General features: G+C 55.4%; 2 protein-coding genes and 4 non-coding genes across 7 annotated transcripts in view; all 6 read left to right on the forward strand.

Moving 5' to 3' along the window:
- SF3B3 (splicing factor 3b subunit 3) overlaps nt 1-7,790 on the forward strand; it is a 28,944-nt gene extending 21,154 nt beyond the window's left edge. The window contains exons 20-26 of the mRNA XM_059481569.1: nt 492-648; nt 2,013-2,138; nt 3,204-3,416; nt 4,347-4,445; nt 4,862-5,005; nt 5,775-5,879; nt 6,885-7,790. Coding sequence (XP_059337552.1) covers nt 492-648; nt 2,013-2,138; nt 3,204-3,416; nt 4,347-4,445; nt 4,862-5,005; nt 5,775-5,879; nt 6,885-7,025 — 985 coding nt within the window. The 3' untranslated portion in view covers nt 7,026-7,790. The remainder of the gene's footprint in view (nt 1-491; nt 649-2,012; nt 2,139-3,203; nt 3,417-4,346; nt 4,446-4,861; nt 5,006-5,774; nt 5,880-6,884) is intronic.
- A 2,656-nt stretch (nt 7,791-10,446) lies between these two features.
- IL34 (interleukin 34) lies at nt 10,447-15,969 on the forward strand. 2 transcript variants are annotated; one of them, XM_059481454.1, is made up of 7 exons: nt 10,447-10,518; nt 11,481-11,662; nt 11,756-11,859; nt 12,156-12,233; nt 12,321-12,494; nt 15,257-15,395; nt 15,495-15,969. In XM_059481454.1, the coding sequence occupies exons 2-7, from the start codon at nt 11,620-11,622 to the stop codon at nt 15,512-15,514; spliced, it is 558 nt and encodes a 185-aa protein (XP_059337437.1). In that variant the 5' UTR covers nt 10,447-10,518; nt 11,481-11,619; the 3' UTR covers nt 15,515-15,969. The 2 variants fall into 2 exon arrangements, with proteins under 2 accessions (XP_059337437.1, XP_059337436.1); XM_059481453.1 differs by having other exon boundaries at nt 10,452-10,518; nt 11,322-11,662.
- TRNAG-GCC (transfer RNA glycine (anticodon GCC)) lies at nt 12,697-12,767 on the forward strand. Its single transcript has one exon. It is a non-coding gene; the product is annotated as a tRNA-Gly (tRNA).
- On the forward strand, nt 13,342-13,412 carry TRNAG-GCC (transfer RNA glycine (anticodon GCC)). The gene has a single exon. It is a non-coding gene; the product is annotated as a tRNA-Gly (tRNA).
- On the forward strand, nt 14,372-14,442 carry TRNAG-GCC (transfer RNA glycine (anticodon GCC)). The gene has a single exon. It is a non-coding gene; the product is annotated as a tRNA-Gly (tRNA).
- On the forward strand, nt 15,117-15,187 carry TRNAG-GCC (transfer RNA glycine (anticodon GCC)). Its single transcript has one exon. It is a non-coding gene; the product is annotated as a tRNA-Gly (tRNA).
- Nucleotides 15,970-16,304: the final 335 nt, after the last annotated feature.

Raw genomic sequence — 16,304 nt, forward strand, 5'->3', positions numbered from 1 at the left:
AAGAATAGCAAGTGCCTCAGCAGGTGAAGTAGAGTTAGGTCATGTTAGTCCAAAAGGCTGACCTGCCATTTCCAATCTGCCCGAGCTATTTACTGAGCAGGAAATAACACTGGAAGATGAGGAAAGTTATTTGTATATGTCCCAATGGGAACAGCCTTTGAAAAATAGCTTCTAGTAGAGTTTTGCACATCACTACACAGTGTCCAGCTTGTGAAAATGTAAACTGGGCATTGTGAAAATATGAAATGCTTTGGGCATATGTGACAGATAGAACACACATGGAGAGTGTAGTGTGGAAGAATGAACAAATCTGTGTTAAACATTTCTACAAGGAGGAAAAATGACTTCTTAAATGAAAATGTCAGTGTTGAAGGGTTGGACTCTCAAATCTCTGCTGGGCAGGTGCAGGCTGTGCTGTCAGGGATGCAGTCTGGTGTGCAGCATTAGTGTGGTGGTGGCACTGATGTCCTGCTGTGTCCTGTCCTTTGCAGCGTGGCCGTGTGCCGCTTCTCCAACACGGGAGATGAGTGGTACGTGCTGGTGGGAGTCGCCAAGGACCTGATCCTGAACCCACGCTCAGTTGCTGGGGGGTTTGTCTACACATACAAGCTGGTGAATAGTGGTGAGAAGCTGGAGTTCCTGCACAAGGTGAGGGGAATGATGGGGACATTTCCAGGCTGAGTGCTGGAGTAGCTCTTACTTGCCTGAGTGCTGCAGTAATACTGCAGTACTTGGTGCATCCTGGGCAAGGTTGTTGTGCTGGTGTTACACACTGGAAGCAGTCTTGGAGAAAATTAGCTGCCTCCTACATAATAATTTGGTACATCTTTTGCAGAGCTGAGGATTGAACACAGATCTCGCAAGAGTCTTAATTTTACTCATCTGATTGGGTAAATTGGAAAGGAGCAGTGTTTTTCATGCCCCTGTTAGGGAGGGAAGGGAAATGGCTGTTTGCTTTCTGGAATATGAGCTCAGAGAGCTGCTTAAGCACTTGTTTACAGAGCAAATTCATCCTTGGGTTACTTGAACCCTGATGCTAAGACTATCAGTCCTTGGCTGACCATGTACAGCTGTTGTGAAGTGTCATCTTCCTTGGATGCTGTTTGATTGTGTGTAGAAATTATTAGTGACCAACTTGTTTGATAGGTCTCAAGGGCTTCAGCAAAAGTTTCAGCAGAAAAATTACTGTTCTTCTCACATGCTTCCAGCATGGCTGAGATTTGAGCAGATGAGCACATGGAAAGGAATGTTGTGGCTTACTCACTTCCTAAAGTCCTGATGCAGTGAGTGGGTTCTGTTCTGGACCGTGGCCTTTTCTGCTGCCACTGAACACCCACTGGGAAGTTGGCAGAGCTGAAGTTGTGAAATAAACTTTTCTTAACCAGTGCAGCCAAGATAGGAATGCTGTAACTGGAAACTCTCTACATGTTCTCCTTCTCTGCTGTGGCTGATCATTTTGGATTGATTAGTGGTGGGAGACTTTTCAGACAGTAACCCTGTCTGAGTTACTGAAATTGTGGACACACTGCAGTTGTGTCCACAATACAGCACTTTCTTTGGTGGCAATGTCAGATGGCTGAAATACATTCATGCCTTGCTTTAAAAACAGTCTGGGTAGATTTAGGCAAAGTCTAAAGTTTTTCTGTTGGATGTAAACCAAAACCAAGAATTGAGGCAACCAGACCCTTGTCTTCTTTTGCTGCCTGCCCAGTATGGGGTTCTTACAGCAGTCCTGTACTTCAGTTAGGGTGCACTGCCAAGAGTGTGTTGTGTGTGAGTGCCCATGGCTCTCTTATCTCTGTGTGATATCTGCTGCTGTCAAAAGGCCTGTGAGGGACTGACCTGTTCCCTCTCCTGTAGAAAAAAATTGTTGTGTTAGCCTTTTACATTGGAAGCCTTGATACAGGCCAGTGAACTTCAGCCATATCATTAGCTGAATCTGGTCTGAAGGTTTAGGTAAGGTTAGCTCTCTTAATGATGAGGATTGCACAATCTTCCTCTTCCCTCTCTAGACCCCTGTGGAGGAGGTTCCTGCAGCCATTGCTCCATTCCAAGGCCGAGTGTTAATTGGAGTTGGGAAGCTGCTGCGTGTGTATGACCTGGGCAAGAAGAAACTGCTTCGGAAATGTGAGAACAAGGTACTGCCTTCTGTTCCTGAGCACAGCTCTCCATTTGGAGCAAGTAAAACTTTGCAGCCAGAGTGAAACACAGGCTTTAGCTGCTACTCCAGCCCAAGTGTGTCTATTTGGTCATCAGAGCTGTGTCTTTGCCTTGCTGTGTGCATCTATCCAGAGGAGTGCTGGACTAGGCTGGACTGTTGTGCTGCCCCTCTGCATCCCACACACACACCATTTTCTTACCACCTTTCTGACAGTAGTGCTGCAAGTTCCTTTTTGTCCCAGCTCAGTTACTGACCATGTGCAGGGGTCTGTACAGACTGTTCCTTTGGCTTCTGCAAACATGAGAGATCCTAGTGAGATAGAAGAGAATTGCTGGAAATGTTTCATTAGTTTGGGTCATCAGAAGCTGGAGGGTGCATATGACCACTTCATCAGATCCCCAGAATGCTGAAAAGGGGATTTTCTCCTTGAAGTAGATGGTCCTTCTTGCTGAGCATCTCTGGTACTTTAGGAAAAGAAATTGCAGAGCATGATTTTCTAACTTAATTGCCTGCTCCTCCCTCTCTCATGCAAGCTGCAGAACCTGTGCCAGTAGCTCATTACTGCACAAAAGAATTCCTGCAAGCTAACAGACAGACTGGGAACTTGCAGGGGACCTTTTTTTTTTTTTTGGTTTGTGTGGTTTTGTTAGTTTAGTTTTTTCCCTAAAACATGACTCACATGAAAAATTGAAGCTTTCCTTCTTGGGCCTTCCATGAGGAGGTAGTGAGGAGACATGGAAGCAATGCCTGCTTGTAAGGATGTCCTGGCATCTCCTGTCATGGCCTCACCAGTAGCACTTGTTCCCTGGACAGTGTTCATACAGAGAAGGCTGTGGATGCCGTGTGGTGCATATTAGGTTACCCTGTATTGATGGTGTATTTAGAGTGGGACAGTAGTATGGCAGAAATAAGAGTATTTTTGGAGGAAATGATGGGAAGTGGGGAGTGAGCTGCATTCACAGAGGAAAAAAGAGTGTTTCAGTTGGAATAGTTATACTTCCCTGTTTAAAGCACTGAGGTTTTGTCCTTTCTCTCTCAAAAGCACATTGCCAACTACATCTGTGGAATCCAAACCATTGGGCACAGAGTGATTGTTTCAGATGTTCAGGAGAGTTTCATCTGGGTGCGTTACAAAAGGAATGAGAACCAGCTCATTATCTTTGCTGATGACACTTACCCCCGGTGGGTCACCACAGCAACACTCCTGGATTACGACACTGTGGCTGGGGCAGACAAGTTTGGTAACATCTGTGTGGTGAGTGTGCTTTGCTGAAGTTGGGGCTTTTTGGACATATTTTCCCTTAAAACATCCATGATTTATCTTGAAAGAATGAGAATCTGTCATTAGCTGGAGACAACGCCCTGTACCATTGACTTGTTTTCATGGGGTGGCTCTGTCATAATGGGCTGCAGTTTATCTGTTTGTTAAATGAAGCAAATAAGTTAAAGCATCAGCAAGTCATAAACATATTTCTGAGGTGGCCAGTAATTTGTGTTTATATTGCCTCAAAACTTCCTGTCAGTAAACTTTGAAAAGAAGATTGTTGCTGTGAAAGGGCCCATGAGAACTTGAGTCAGGGTTATCACTCTTACTTTTTCTGACTAAACCTCATAGCTGGCATCGAGCTTTCTCTGTCACTTCCTCTTCACAGTTGGCTTTGTCAGCCAACACTTCCCCACTTGGCTGGGTTTCAGCAAGGGAGGAGGAAAGAATAGATGGTCTTTCTGGCAGAGCTTTGATCTCTCTCTGAAGCGTGCTCGGGTGCTCTGGAGTGCGGAGTTCAGCAAGTGTCAGATGCTGCGCCTGCAGGATTGGGCCAAAACACACAAATCAATCCTCTTCAGTTTTCCTGCCCCACATCCATCAAACTGTTTCCTTAGTGGAAACCACCTTCAGATCAGTTTGACCTTACCTCCCAGGGTGATCTGCAAGTGCCAGGCCAGGCAGAGGCTGGGTGTGAGGCCTTGCCCATGTTTCTGCGTGATGGGTTATTGGTCTTGTTATCACAGTTGTTATATAACTGTAAAGGCTGCTTTGGAGAGGCACCTGGATGATTCTGCTCTAAGTATAAAGTGGTTCTTGCAGAGTCCACAAAGGCAGCCTTTCAGGCAGCACAAGGGCTCTCCAGAGTTAATGTGCTGCTTCTCTGCAGCTTGCTGATTTTTCCTTCCTCTTTCAACACAGGTGAGATTGCCTCCCAACACCAATGATGAGGTAGATGAGGATCCCACAGGCAACAAAGCTCTCTGGGACAGGGGCCTGCTTAATGGAGCATCGCAGAAGGTAATACTTTGTGGGAAGCACATGGTTATTGTAGGAAAAGAAAGCACTGCCTTTCTGTGAAGGCCTTTGCAGTGTTGTCCAGGAGATGTATTGGCAGTTCTGCTTCTACGCAATCTGCTGTGCTGTGGGCGATCTGTTTTCACTGTTGCTGCAAGCCAAATTTCTGAAATCCCAGCTGAAGCCTATTTGGTGTGTTTGAGGGAAGCAGCTCATTTTCTTTTGCTGCTTTCTCTCATTACTTGCATCCGTTTGTCCAGCTGAGTTTTGCCATCTGGTCACAGGTGGAAGGCACTTCCTCTCTAGAAAGGCATTTCAGAACTAGCAGTTGGCTGAATTTATTCTGCTTTCCTCTCTCAAGCCCTTTGATGCTTTTATATAAGCTAAAGAAAAAACATGCTTCTGTGCTTGCCTTTCAGGCTGAAGTGATTATGAATTACCACGTGGGAGAAACGGTGCTTTCCTTGCAGAAGACCACACTGATTCCAGGAGGCTCTGAATCTCTTGTTTATACAACCTTATCAGGGGGAATAGGAATCTTGGTCCCTTTTACTTCCCATGAGGTAAGCAAGCCCAAGCATCAGGCTGCAGTCTTGCTGCTTTTTGTGCACCCATTTACAGCCAGTATGGGTGGATTAAATGTGCTGCATTCCCTGGAGGGCTCCACAGTGGCTGAAAACCTGAGCTACAGAGTGCCTGTGGCTCCATTGCAGAAGGGAAGAGAAGGAGTTTGTTGAGTTCTGCATTGGTTCTGTAAAGAGTTGAGAGCATTCCTTGTTGCACTGTTCTGTATCTGTTTGTGCTTTCAAGGGGCTTTGAGTGATTCAGTGTCTGAGGAGGGAGGAGTCCTTTGGCATGCTTTGTGTAGCCTCTAAACTGTTGATCAGGCAGTGCTGTTTCATGTCCTGAGGATAGTACTCTGTTCTCTCTTTGCTGTGACCTCTTGGAGCTGTGGATGCCAAGACATTCCCTGTTGGAGCTGCAGCTCCATGCTGCACAGCTGCTCTATGCCACATTTCCTGGGAGGCTGATCCTGACCAGGGTGGCTGCTTAACTCTGCTCTGGGTGCTTTCCAGCTGGAAGGGGTGAGGGGGTAGCTGTGACTTTGGCTGCCATGTGCAGGGCTGCTCTGGCAGAGCCTGTTACTCACAGAACCACAGGATGGTTTGGACTGGAAGGGATGTTTAAAGATCATCTCATCCAACCCCAAATGGCCGTGTAATGACAGTGGTTCAGGGGGTGCAGTAGCACCTTCTGATGGGTGTTGTCTTGCATTGCTAGCAGCACTGATGTGTACCAAACTGTTCTCTTATCAATCCTTTATCTCCCCAGGATCACGACTTCTTCCAGCACGTGGAAATGCACTTACGGTCTGAGCACCCTCCTCTCTGTGGACGGGACCACCTCAGCTTCCGCTCCTACTACTTCCCAGTGAAGGTGAGCCCTGAGCACGTGGGGTCACCTGGCCATGGGGTGCAGAGAGGTGCTTTGGAGCACAGAGCTGCCTTGAGGCTGGCAGAAGCAAGGCAAGGTTATTGTCTTCTACAAGGCAAGCTTGCTGTTCAGTAGGGAGAGCTGAGGCACTGCAGTAATGGCTTGTGTGGTGCCTATAGTAGCTGGCTCCTGAGCAGTAGTCTGGTAGGAGAACAGTTCTTAGCACTTAATACATGTCTGTTTTGGCTTCTTAACTCTTGTAATGAGCCTCCCGAGGGTTGATCCTAAGACCCAAGCCTAGAGGTGCTGTAGCTGCACTTCTCTACTTGCCACATCATCTCCATTTTCCACCAGGAGAAGCAGCATTACATAGCTGTTGGTGTGGCTGGATCAAACTGAGTGCTGCCCTGGATTATGTTTTTTCCACCACCACTGGAAATTAAAATCCAAGTTCAGAAAGAGCTGTTCCTTCCTATTTCTGCTTTTGAGGAACTGTTAGAAGCTGTGAACTGCTAAATGCTGTGATCAGACGGATCCCAGTGGTAGCTACTACCAGAGTAACAAGTCTGGAGTCAGTCAGAATACTGTCCCAGCAGATGAAGCTCTCTAGGAGTGGAGTGTGGTGGTGGTCTCTGATCTTGAGGCTGGTTTGCCACATACACAGCCTCAAAGATTGCTCCCATTTGATTGAAGCTGCCTTTGTCATCACTCACAGCCTCCCCCAGCCTTCCCAGTGCAGGGCTCAGACACAGGCGGATCTCTCTTCCTTTCCCTTCTCCGATTCTTCAGCAGCACCCAGGCCTTTGGGGTTTCTGTTTCGTTAATCAAGCTGGCCAGTAATTAATGTGACGCTATTCAGCAGATGAGGTCACCAAGCATGGTCTTGTTTCCAGGACAGGATTAAGAAACTCCTGGGAACAAACTGTTTGTGGCCATTTTTCCCTGTTTAGGCAGGGTTCAGTGCCTCTGTGTGGTTTCGATTCAGTTCTCTCCTCCTTGCCCCTCCAGAACGTGATTGATGGGGACCTGTGTGAACAGTTCAACTCCATGGAGCCCAACAAACAGAAGAATGTGGCCGAGGAGCTGGACCGGACCCCACCCGAGGTGTCCAAGAAGCTGGAGGACATCCGCACGCGCTATGCGTTCTGAGAGGCGGCTGCCAGGGGCAGAAATGCTCCTGGCTCCTCTGGGTGCTCCTCCAAGCACCATCCAGAGGAGGAATGTGTGCTTTTTTTCCCCTCTTTTCAAATATTGGTTTGGTCCTCTTGGTTTGTGTTTCAAAGGAACGTGACTCCAGTAAATACAGTATCAGCCATTAGGTTTCCCAACACATCCCGCTGCCTGTGTGAAGGCTCCTGACATTCTGGCTTCTGGCCAGAGCAATTCTCTCTTGGGAAGTGCCCAAGCAGGGCCTCCAGCTGACCCTCAGCTCCATCTCCTTGTCCTCCCTTTTGGATGGAGGAGTCCCACAGGGTCTTGCTGAAAGTTCTGTAGGGCAGATACAGCTGATTGGGTCAAGTGGGGTTTGTGATTTCCCAGCATTTTAGGAAAGGAAAGGAGAGAGCTGTGGCATGGTTCAGGATTACTAGGCTCCTCTTTTAGTAGCTGGTGGTGAGCTGCTCTGGGCTTACACTAGTCCAGGGAGCAGCCAATGGGAAGCTGGCAGTGGAGGGTGTAACTGTCACACTTGTCTTGAACGTTTTCTTCTGAATTGCAAGGGGGTTTTTTGGACTCGCCATTTCTGACTGTTTTCCCTGTAAATAGAGTTTTGTACAATGTTGACTCTCTTGGGGGTGGGGAAGAGCGAGGCCTGAGTCTGGGACTTGATTTGTTTCATAATAACTTTGGCAAGAGAGTGTCTCCAAGCTGTGACTGTGAGCAGCACATGAAGAATAAAAGCCTGTTTTTTCACTACCCTGGCGCTGGGGCTCTTCTCCTTCGTGGCAGCTGCTGCTGACCTGGCTGGAGCAGGAGGGGAGGAGGAGGAATACAGAGAAGTGCACACCCTGAGCCCCTGTGCTCCTGCAGGCCCCTCACTGCCCCCCTGCCCTGCCTGGAGCTGGTGCCCTGCTGCTTGGGCTGCCCTGGGACACCCACAAAGCAGGCTGTGGAGAGAGGGAAGAGTCATTTTTGCAGCCGTTCCAGAGCATGGCTGCACATTGTTGCCCAGCAGCTGCAGCTCTGGGAGGAGCAGCTGGCTGCCAGGAGAGCTGGGGAAAGGTGGTTGTCCCACAGGCTTGGTAACTGGCTGCAGAGGCTCCCAGCTGGAGTGTACCCACACAGCAAGTGCTTCCCGCTTCTGCTGGGTTATTCCCTGCTTACCTCCTGCTGGTGGGGACAGTCTGATAGCCTGTGACATCCCGGTAAGGATGCTGCTGCTCTCCACTTGGGACTTGGAGAGACAGGTGATCCTTGATACCTGCGTTCCCTTTGAACAGCTTTCACATTCTCTGGTGCATGAACTGTGTGGGGTGAGGGCAAACACACCCTCCTGCCCTGTCCTTTGCACCCTCCTCTCCCCTCCTGCCTTGTTTCAACCTCGCAGGCCTGCGTTGGCAGGGGCTTACAACGCTGCACCCTTTGGCTCTGACAGCCCCACCCATGCTGGCAGAGCAAAGGGCTTTGTGCTCCCTTCCTGGCCTCAGTCGGGGGCGGCTGCATCAAGGAAGGGGCAAAGGGGAGCTGAGCTTTGTGGGGCCCAGCTTCTGGCTTGCCATAAAGTGCTCACCCTGTGCTCCCTGTCCTCCCTGAGGGAGTGATGCTTTGCATCAGAGGGCACTTCCAGCAGAGCTCCAGTGGCCCTTGGTATTTGTCATGCTGGTGTCCTGAAAGTGAAAGTTGGGGGGAGGGGGGGCGTGTCTTGAGATGTTCCCAAACTGGTTCCAAGCACAAGGCTTTACTTGCTCCGCTGTGCCTGGTGAATAACCTGCTTCCAGTAAAAGGCAAAGCCTGGAGGGATCCACTCCCAGCCATAGGGAGCCTGAGGGCTTGTGGGGAGCTGCCTGAGCCCCCAGCTCCCTTTCACTGGGACAAGGAAGGTTTCAGAGCGAGCTCCCCCCTGCAGCTGCCGTGTGGGCGCAGAGCTCCCGGGGCTGTGCACGGGAAGCTGTTTGCCTTGGGCTCATCCCAGCACTGATTTCCAGCGCTGATTTCCAGCCCCGGAGCAGCCAGGGAGAGTACACCGCCCCCAGCACGGTGCTGCGCAGTTCCGCGCTCTCCCTTCTCTTCGTCGCCCCATCCCGGCTGCCAGGCTGATGAATACGTGGGCAGGGAATGCTGTTAAATGGCTTCCTCCAGCGACTGCAGCAGCCGCGGGCAAAATCCCTGCGGACACCTGAGTGAGGAACTCAGCGGCTCCTTCCCTGCTCAGAGCTGAGCATCTCGGCCCCGACGAGTGCTGGGAGGGAGGCAAGGGCCGTGCCTGAGACTGGCCAGGAGCAGGGGAAGCTTGGCAGGAGCGTGGCAGTGGCCCTGACTGCATGCCAGGGGAATCCCAGCGCGCTCTCACAGGCAGAAGTGCATTCCTTCCCACGCGTTTCCCTGGGAGCACTGACCCACTCTTTGATAGCCGATTTTCTTGCTGACCCTTTGGATGCTCAGCAGCCCTGAGCACAGACACAGTGGCTCTTCCAAGGGGTTCTTCAGGATGATGTGGGGGAGGACAATGTCCCATGTTCCCTTGGCCCCTGCTCCTGGCAGGAGCTCAGCCCTGAAGCATCCTGAGAGGATGATGTGGGCTTGGATCAGAGGGAGCAGAGTCCTGCTGGCCTGCAGCCAGCTTAGAATACCTCAGCTCTTCTGAGATTCGTGCTGCAGTGCAGCCCTTCCCCGGGCACATCCTGGGAAGGCACTGGGCTGGCTCCCACTTCGATCGCCCCAAAACGTGCCCATGGGTGCTCAGCCCAGAAATTGCCCTGGGCCACCCTGCCAGGAGAGCCCAGCACCCTAGAGGTGCCAGTGCTGGCAGAGCAGAGCACCCAGGGGTGCCTAGGACTGTGCAGAGTAGTCAGCTGGGCACGCCAGGGGTTATGTGGGCACCTGACTGGGTTGAGTGGACGCCCTGCAGGGACGGCTCAGCGCCCTGAGGAGTGGAGGAGGCATTCACCATAGTTAGACCAGCACGCAGGGTGTGGTGCAGCAAAGTACCCCGAGGAGCAGGGAGGGACCCAGCAGGATGAGCCAGACACCCTGGGGATGCTCAGCTGGATGAGATGAGCACTCTGGGGGGTACCTTGGCCAGGTGAACTGAGCATCTGAGCATCCCGGGGACACCTGCCTGGAACAGGGGGAGATACTCTCGAGGGTCAGCCAAGCACACTGGGGACGCCCAGCTGGGGCAGCAAAGCACCCCGGGGAGCAGGGAGATACCCACGAGGGTTACCAAGCACCCTGGGGACATCCCAGCCTGGGCTCCCTGCGTACCCCGGGGACACCCCCCGGCTGGGCCGGCCGAGCACCCGCGGCGCAGCGGGGCCGGACGCTCCCCGGGCCGTGCGGGGCGGTCGCTCGGTCCCCGCTCCCCGCCCGGCCCCGGCCGCCGCCCCGCCCGCTGCCCGCGCCGCCGCCCCCCGCCCGCCTCCCGGGAAGCGCGGGCACGGCCCCGCCGCCGCCGCCGCCCGCGGGTGGACGCGTCCCGCGCCAGGTGGGTCCGCGGAGCCGCGCGCGGGGGGCGCGGGGGGCGCCGGGAGCCACGGCCCCACCGGGCACGGGCACGGGGCACACGCACCCCCCGAGCCGGCCGTGCCCGCCTGGGGACGCACGGCAGGGACGCGGCACGGAGGTGCCTCCAGTGGGGATTGTGGGTGGCACTGTGCGCCGGGACACCGCGCGGCGCCTTCGCGTGGGGGCACGGCACGGCACAGGGCCCGGCTGCCTTCCCTCGGGACATGGCATCGCGTGGGGACACAGCGTGGCCCCCCTGGCACCGGGACATGGCGTGGGGACGTAGATGGGGCCGCTTCTGTGCTGGGATGGACAGCACATGGACACCCGCACCCTGCTTCGCAAGGGGACACGCTGTGGGGCATGTGGCACAAGGACATGCTATGGTCTCCTTTCAGAGCGCGGGGGCATGGCAGGGCCCCCTTCGCAGCGGTGTAGGGACACGACATCTCTGTGCGGGGACCCAGCATGCCGTGGCTTGGCCATTTCACCAGCCCCTTCCCCCAGCGTTCCTCGGCTGAGGCCGGACTTAATCACCTCTGGGATAACGGGGCTGGGTTGATCCCCCTCCTTCCCTGGAAATCCCCTGAGGGTGTCATCAGGGAAGCCCTGGTAGCCCTGCCCCATGGGGACGGAGACATACACGGCTCCACGGCCACCCGAGGCTCAGCGGGGCTGTCCCTTCCCCGTGGCCCCCGGGGCTCGGAGCGGATGTCCTGCCTGGGCTCTGCAGTCTGGGCCCCTGCCTGCCCTGGGGCTGCAGCCGGGGCTCTCTTCCCCCAGATTCCCTCTTGCAGTCCGGGGGTGCTCCTGCACCCCTGCAAACACATCCCTGCCAACACCCTGTGACGGCCCCGGACCTGCTGCCTCCCTGCCATCAGCTGGAGAGGAGAAGCCAGCGGGGACTGCCGGGAAGGGGGACTAACCCCCCATCCATGGCAGGGAACAACTGCCCGGGGCTACCGGAGAGCAGCCAGTGCCCGGAGCCTACACCTGTCCCTTGTCCCCACACCATCCACGCTACTGCCCTGGAGGCTCCCGGTGAGCCCCAGCCATGTAGGCACAGCCTGGGGCTCCACTGATGGCCGCCATCAACATGCAGCAGGGCTACGCTGCCGTCCTATGTGAGTACAGCTGGGGCACAGGGGGGATGGCCTCAGGAGTCCCCTCGGTGGGTGTCCCTGAGGGGGCTGATGCCACTGGCTTTGGCTGCCCAGGTGTCCTGGCTGTGCTGGGCCTGGAGGCCGCGGCGCCGGGCGAATGCGAGCTCACCCGCCTGCTCCAGGACAAGCTGCAGTATGAGATGCGCCTGCAGTACATGGTAACCCCAGCTTTGGGAGGTGGGGGGACATCTGGCATTGCAGGGAGGGCCTCAATTTGCTGCAGGGGGGTCATGGGTGGGCAGCAGCACCCACTGCTCTACAGTGGCTGGGTGCTGGGTGCTGTGTTTTTCACCAGAGACAATTTATGCCAAATTGTGCCCAGGGTTACTTCTGCTGTGGGCTGACCACATCAAAGGGCTTTTGCACTGGCTCCCCAGTGTCATACTAAGGCTGGCAAGGATGTGCCCATTCCTTTGCCCCTTGCCAGCCCCCATGTTCTTCCTTGCCTTTCCAGAAACATTACTTTCCCATCGACTACACAGTCCAGGTCCAGTATGAAGAAGTGCTGAGGCCGTCCAACATCACCCGCCTGGTAAGAGGGTGGCAGGGGAGAGTCCCACAATGGGAGCGCTCCAGGGACCCGCGGGGGCTGCACGGCTCTCACCCTCTTGCCCTCCAGCGCAACGGGACGGTGTCGGAGGCAGCTCTGCGGTACCTCTGGTTCCATGTCAGCTCCCAGGCCGTGCTGCGGATCCGTGAGGTGCTGCCAGAGAAGCACCCATCCTGGAAGTACACCCAGGAGCTCTGCCAGCTCTTTGATGCCCTGGGCAAGGAGTACAGCAAGTACCGGCAGGTGAGGATCCCCCTGGCACCCCACGTCTGGCACTCCTGTGCTGGGAGGACACGCACTGAGCCCCCAGGAGGGGACAACAAGGGCATGGAGGTTTTCCCTGTGTGTGGGTTCTGTGGGGGCTGACAGGGACAGGGTGTAAGGACAGAAATTGGGGCTGGGGTGCGGGGCTGTGTGACAGTGCCCCAGCTCTGTTGCACAGCTGGCATTGGTGGTTCAGTGGTAGAATTCTCGCCTGCCACGCGGGAGGCCCGGGTTCGATTCCCGGCCAATGCAACAGCTGCACTTTTTTCTTGCCTGCAACCCGTTCACCCTTGGGGGACCTGCTGACCTGGGCAGGGGCGAACGGGGCTGTCGCACACACCGACCACCGTCACGGGGTGGCACCTCCAAGGCCGGCGGTTGCGGGGGATCAGGCAGAGGGTGCCCATGACTTCATCCCTATTTTCCCGGTGATGGTTCTGCCTCTCTGCCTAAGCTTCTGCTGCCTCGATGGAGCTGCTGCACCCTGAGACAGTTGTGTTTGTGTGCTGGATGTGGGTGGCCTGTCATGGCTGGGTCACCAATGAGAAGCCAAAGTGTGTCTGGGTTGTCCTGTGGGACGGGGCAGGTTGTGCAGCCCCTCTGTGGAGAGAGGAAGTTTTGCAATGTTGTGTCATGAGAGGGTTAACAGTGAGGGCTGCTGAGGCCTCCTTGCTGTAGGTGATGTGAGGCAGCGGGAAGAGGAGTTGCCGTGGGTTGGAGGTGGGTTATGAGAGCTGTGTTGGGGTAGTGAATGAGGGTGTTCAGGGTGACAAGGCCTGCCCTGGTTTGGGAGTGTGGGGGAGGGCTGGAAGAACACTCACATCTGGCATTGGTGGTTCAGTGGTAGAATTCTCGCCTGCCACGCGGGAGGCCCGGGTTCGATTCCCGGCCAATGCAATAGCTGCGTTCTTTTGCACCCTACTGTCGTTTGGCGGCTGCCAGGGTGCCCATGGGATACTGCAGAGGCGCTCCCGTGGGTGCTCCCTTGGGCATCTCTAGAGGTTGCTCCCTCTACATCTCCCCTCGGGGTCGACTCTGCAGTGTGTGTGGGTGCTCGGGCCCCAGGTGGCGGCAGCAGCTCTGCCTGCAGTGAGGGTCCTTGGCTCGGTGGCACCAGGAGCAGTAAGAGGAGATGATTTGGTGAATGACCAGCTCGGCTGGGTGGCAGGGAGGCTCAATGACAGCAAGGGGTGCTATGTCGGTGGCAGTGAAGGTCCCTGGCTTAGGAGCAGTGGGAGGGACTGGTTCATGTCACGGGTGCCCAGGCCATGGAGGTAGATGGCAGCTGTGGGCAGCTCCACATCTGGCATAGGTGGTTCGGTGGGACAATTACTGTGCTCCCCCTCAAAAGCCAGGGTTTGGTTCCTCGTCAGTGCAGCTCAGTGTCCTGACTTTAACTCTGCAGCCCCCAGCCCCTCCACCTGACTTGGGCTCCATGCAGCCGTGGGTTGCCTGTGGCTGGGAGGTGCTGCTACACCCTAAGGCAGACGTGTTTGGGTGCTGGATGTGGGTGGCCTGTCACAGCTGGGTCGCCAATGAGAAGCCAAAGTGTGTCTGGGTTGTCCTGTGGGACGGGGCAGGCTGTGCAGCCCCTCTGTGGAGAGAGGGAGCTTTGCTGGGTTGTCATCAGAGGGTTAAGAGTGAGGGCTGCTGACAATCCCTCCTTACTGGTGGGGCAGCAGAGGAGGCGCTTCCCTGGGCTGGAGCCGCGGTGTCAGAGCTGAGTGTTGGGGTGCCCCTTGTGTCTGTGTGTGTGGTGTGCTCATAGCCAGCAGTGCCCGCCCTCACTGCATTCACTGTGCTGGATTTGGGGTGGCGGGGCCGTGTGGGGAGCGTTCAAGGACCTTGCACATCTGGCATTGGTGGTTCAGTGGTAGAATTCTCGCCTGCCACGCGGGAGGCCCGGGTTCGATTCCCGGCCAATGCAACAGCTGTACTTTTGGCACCCAGTGTTTCTGGGGGGACCATGGGGATTCCGCTGGGTGCCTGGAGGGATTACGCACCTCTCTGGCATATCTTTCTGTGAGGATGTGAGGAGTGACACTGTCGGTGGAACAAAGCCAGGGCACTTTGGTGATGCCCAGGGCACTTGGTGGCACAGAGGGGTCCATGGTTCCCTGACAATGAGGGTTTCTGCTTTGGAGGCAGTGACAAGAGTCTTTCTTTAGCTCAGTGGCAGTGAGCCCCAGGCCTGCACAGGTCTGGGGGGTGCTGCCACACACAAGAGGGGGCTATGTCTGGGCACTGGATGTGGGTGGCCTGTCATGGCTGGGTCACCAATGTGAAGCCAAAATGTGTCTGGGTTGTGTGGCACAGGCAGGTTGTGCAGCCCCTCCGTGGAGAGAGGAAGTTTTGCAGTGTTGTGTCATGAGAGGGTTAGCTCTGAGGGTGCTGAGCAGGTGTAGGTGTTGCTGAGGCCTCCTTGCTGCAGGTGATGGGGGCAGCGGGAAGAGGAGTTGCCGTGGGTTGGAGGCGGGTTATGAGAGCTGTGTTGGGGTGACGAGTGAGGGTGTTGAGGGTGCCTGGGCCTGTCCCTGGTGCTCCCATCCTGCCCGCCGGGTTTGGGAGTGTGGGGGAGGGCTGGGAGGGTGTTCACATCTGGCATTGGTGGTTCAGTGGTAGAATTCTCGCCTGCCACGTGGGAGGCCCGGGTTCGATTCCCGGCCAATGCAACGGCTGTATTTTGCACCCTGCTGTCCTTTGGGGCACCTTGGTGACATCCTGGTGGTCTGTCACTGCAGATAGACGTGGAAACTGTGGTGGCCGATCTGGTGAAGCTGATCCACAGCGCGGGCGCTGAGAGCCGGAGCAAGGCTGTGCGCCCCAAGGCACTGCTGGACAACTGCCTCAAGGTCATGAGGATGCTCTACGGGGTGCCCTGTGAGTTGGGGGTCAGGGTGGGGGCCCCGACCTTGGGGAACGCAGGTGCCGCACAGGGGCGCCCTGTCCCACACCATGGAACCTGTTCCCTCTGCTCAGGTCGGTGGGAATCCACCTAACACTGTGGAACACCCCTCACTCCAACCCTCACTGGACACCTCCTTGCCCTGGAGCCCTGGATGCTGCCTCTGCTCTGCTCCTCCCAGAGCCCCATGGTGGGTTCCCAAGGAAGGCCCAAAGGTGGGACAAATGCCACTCCTTCCCGGACAAAACACAACCCTTTCCAGAGCTGTGGGACTCTTTATGGCTGTGAGATCTCGTCCATCCGAAATGTCTGCCATCCTCTGCATGGGTGTGGGCTCAGACACAGCCCTCTGTGGCAGGCAGCTGTTGGGGGGACACACAGCCCTCCCTGCCCACAGGGCAGGTGAGGGCACCACCCTGTTTCTCTCCACTTGTATTTTTTCCTCAGCTTTGATTAAACACCCGTTAATTCTGTAGCATTGCAGCTCAGCTTCTGACTGGGTCCTGGGAGCCTCCAGCCTTACCCGAAATAAAGGACCAGCAAAGAGAACCCCACTGCCTTCACTGCCTCCTCTTTTGGGGTGTCAGCCACCTCCCTCACTCTGACAAAGGGACCCTGCCAAGCTGCCTCTGTCAGCCCCGGCTGCTTCTCCAGCAAGGAAACATCTGGATTTGTTTGTTGTGCTTGGTGGCGTGGTGCAGGCGGCACACTGGAGGCACTGGGGCTGCCTCCCCCCTTCACAGCTTAGTTAATTACCTTCATCAGCTATTAGAGACCTTAATTGGTGTATTCATGGCTTCGGCTCATGAGTCAATGGGCACTGCAGCATGAGTGGAGGAGCGTCTTCCTCCTCCTCCTCCTCCTCCTCCTCCTCCTCCTCCTCC

The sequence above is a fragment of the Ammospiza nelsoni genome, chromosome 13 (assembly GCF_027579445.1).
Source record: "Ammospiza nelsoni isolate bAmmNel1 chromosome 13, bAmmNel1.pri, whole genome shotgun sequence".
Classification (NCBI taxonomy): domain Eukaryota; kingdom Metazoa; phylum Chordata; class Aves; order Passeriformes; family Passerellidae; genus Ammospiza; species Ammospiza nelsoni.

Coding starts and splice junctions, on each gene's coding strand:
- IL34 (XM_059481454.1), top strand. CDS start 11,620: ATGGCCGCCATCAACATGCAGCAGGGCTACGCTGCCGTCCTAT. Junction 12,234..12,320: donor CGTCCAACATCACCCGCCTG/GTAAGAGGGTGG, acceptor CTTGCCCTCCAG/CGCAACGGGACGGTGTCGGA. Junction 12,495..15,256: donor AGTACAGCAAGTACCGGCAG/GTGAGGATCCCC, acceptor CTGTCACTGCAG/ATAGACGTGGAAACTGTGGT.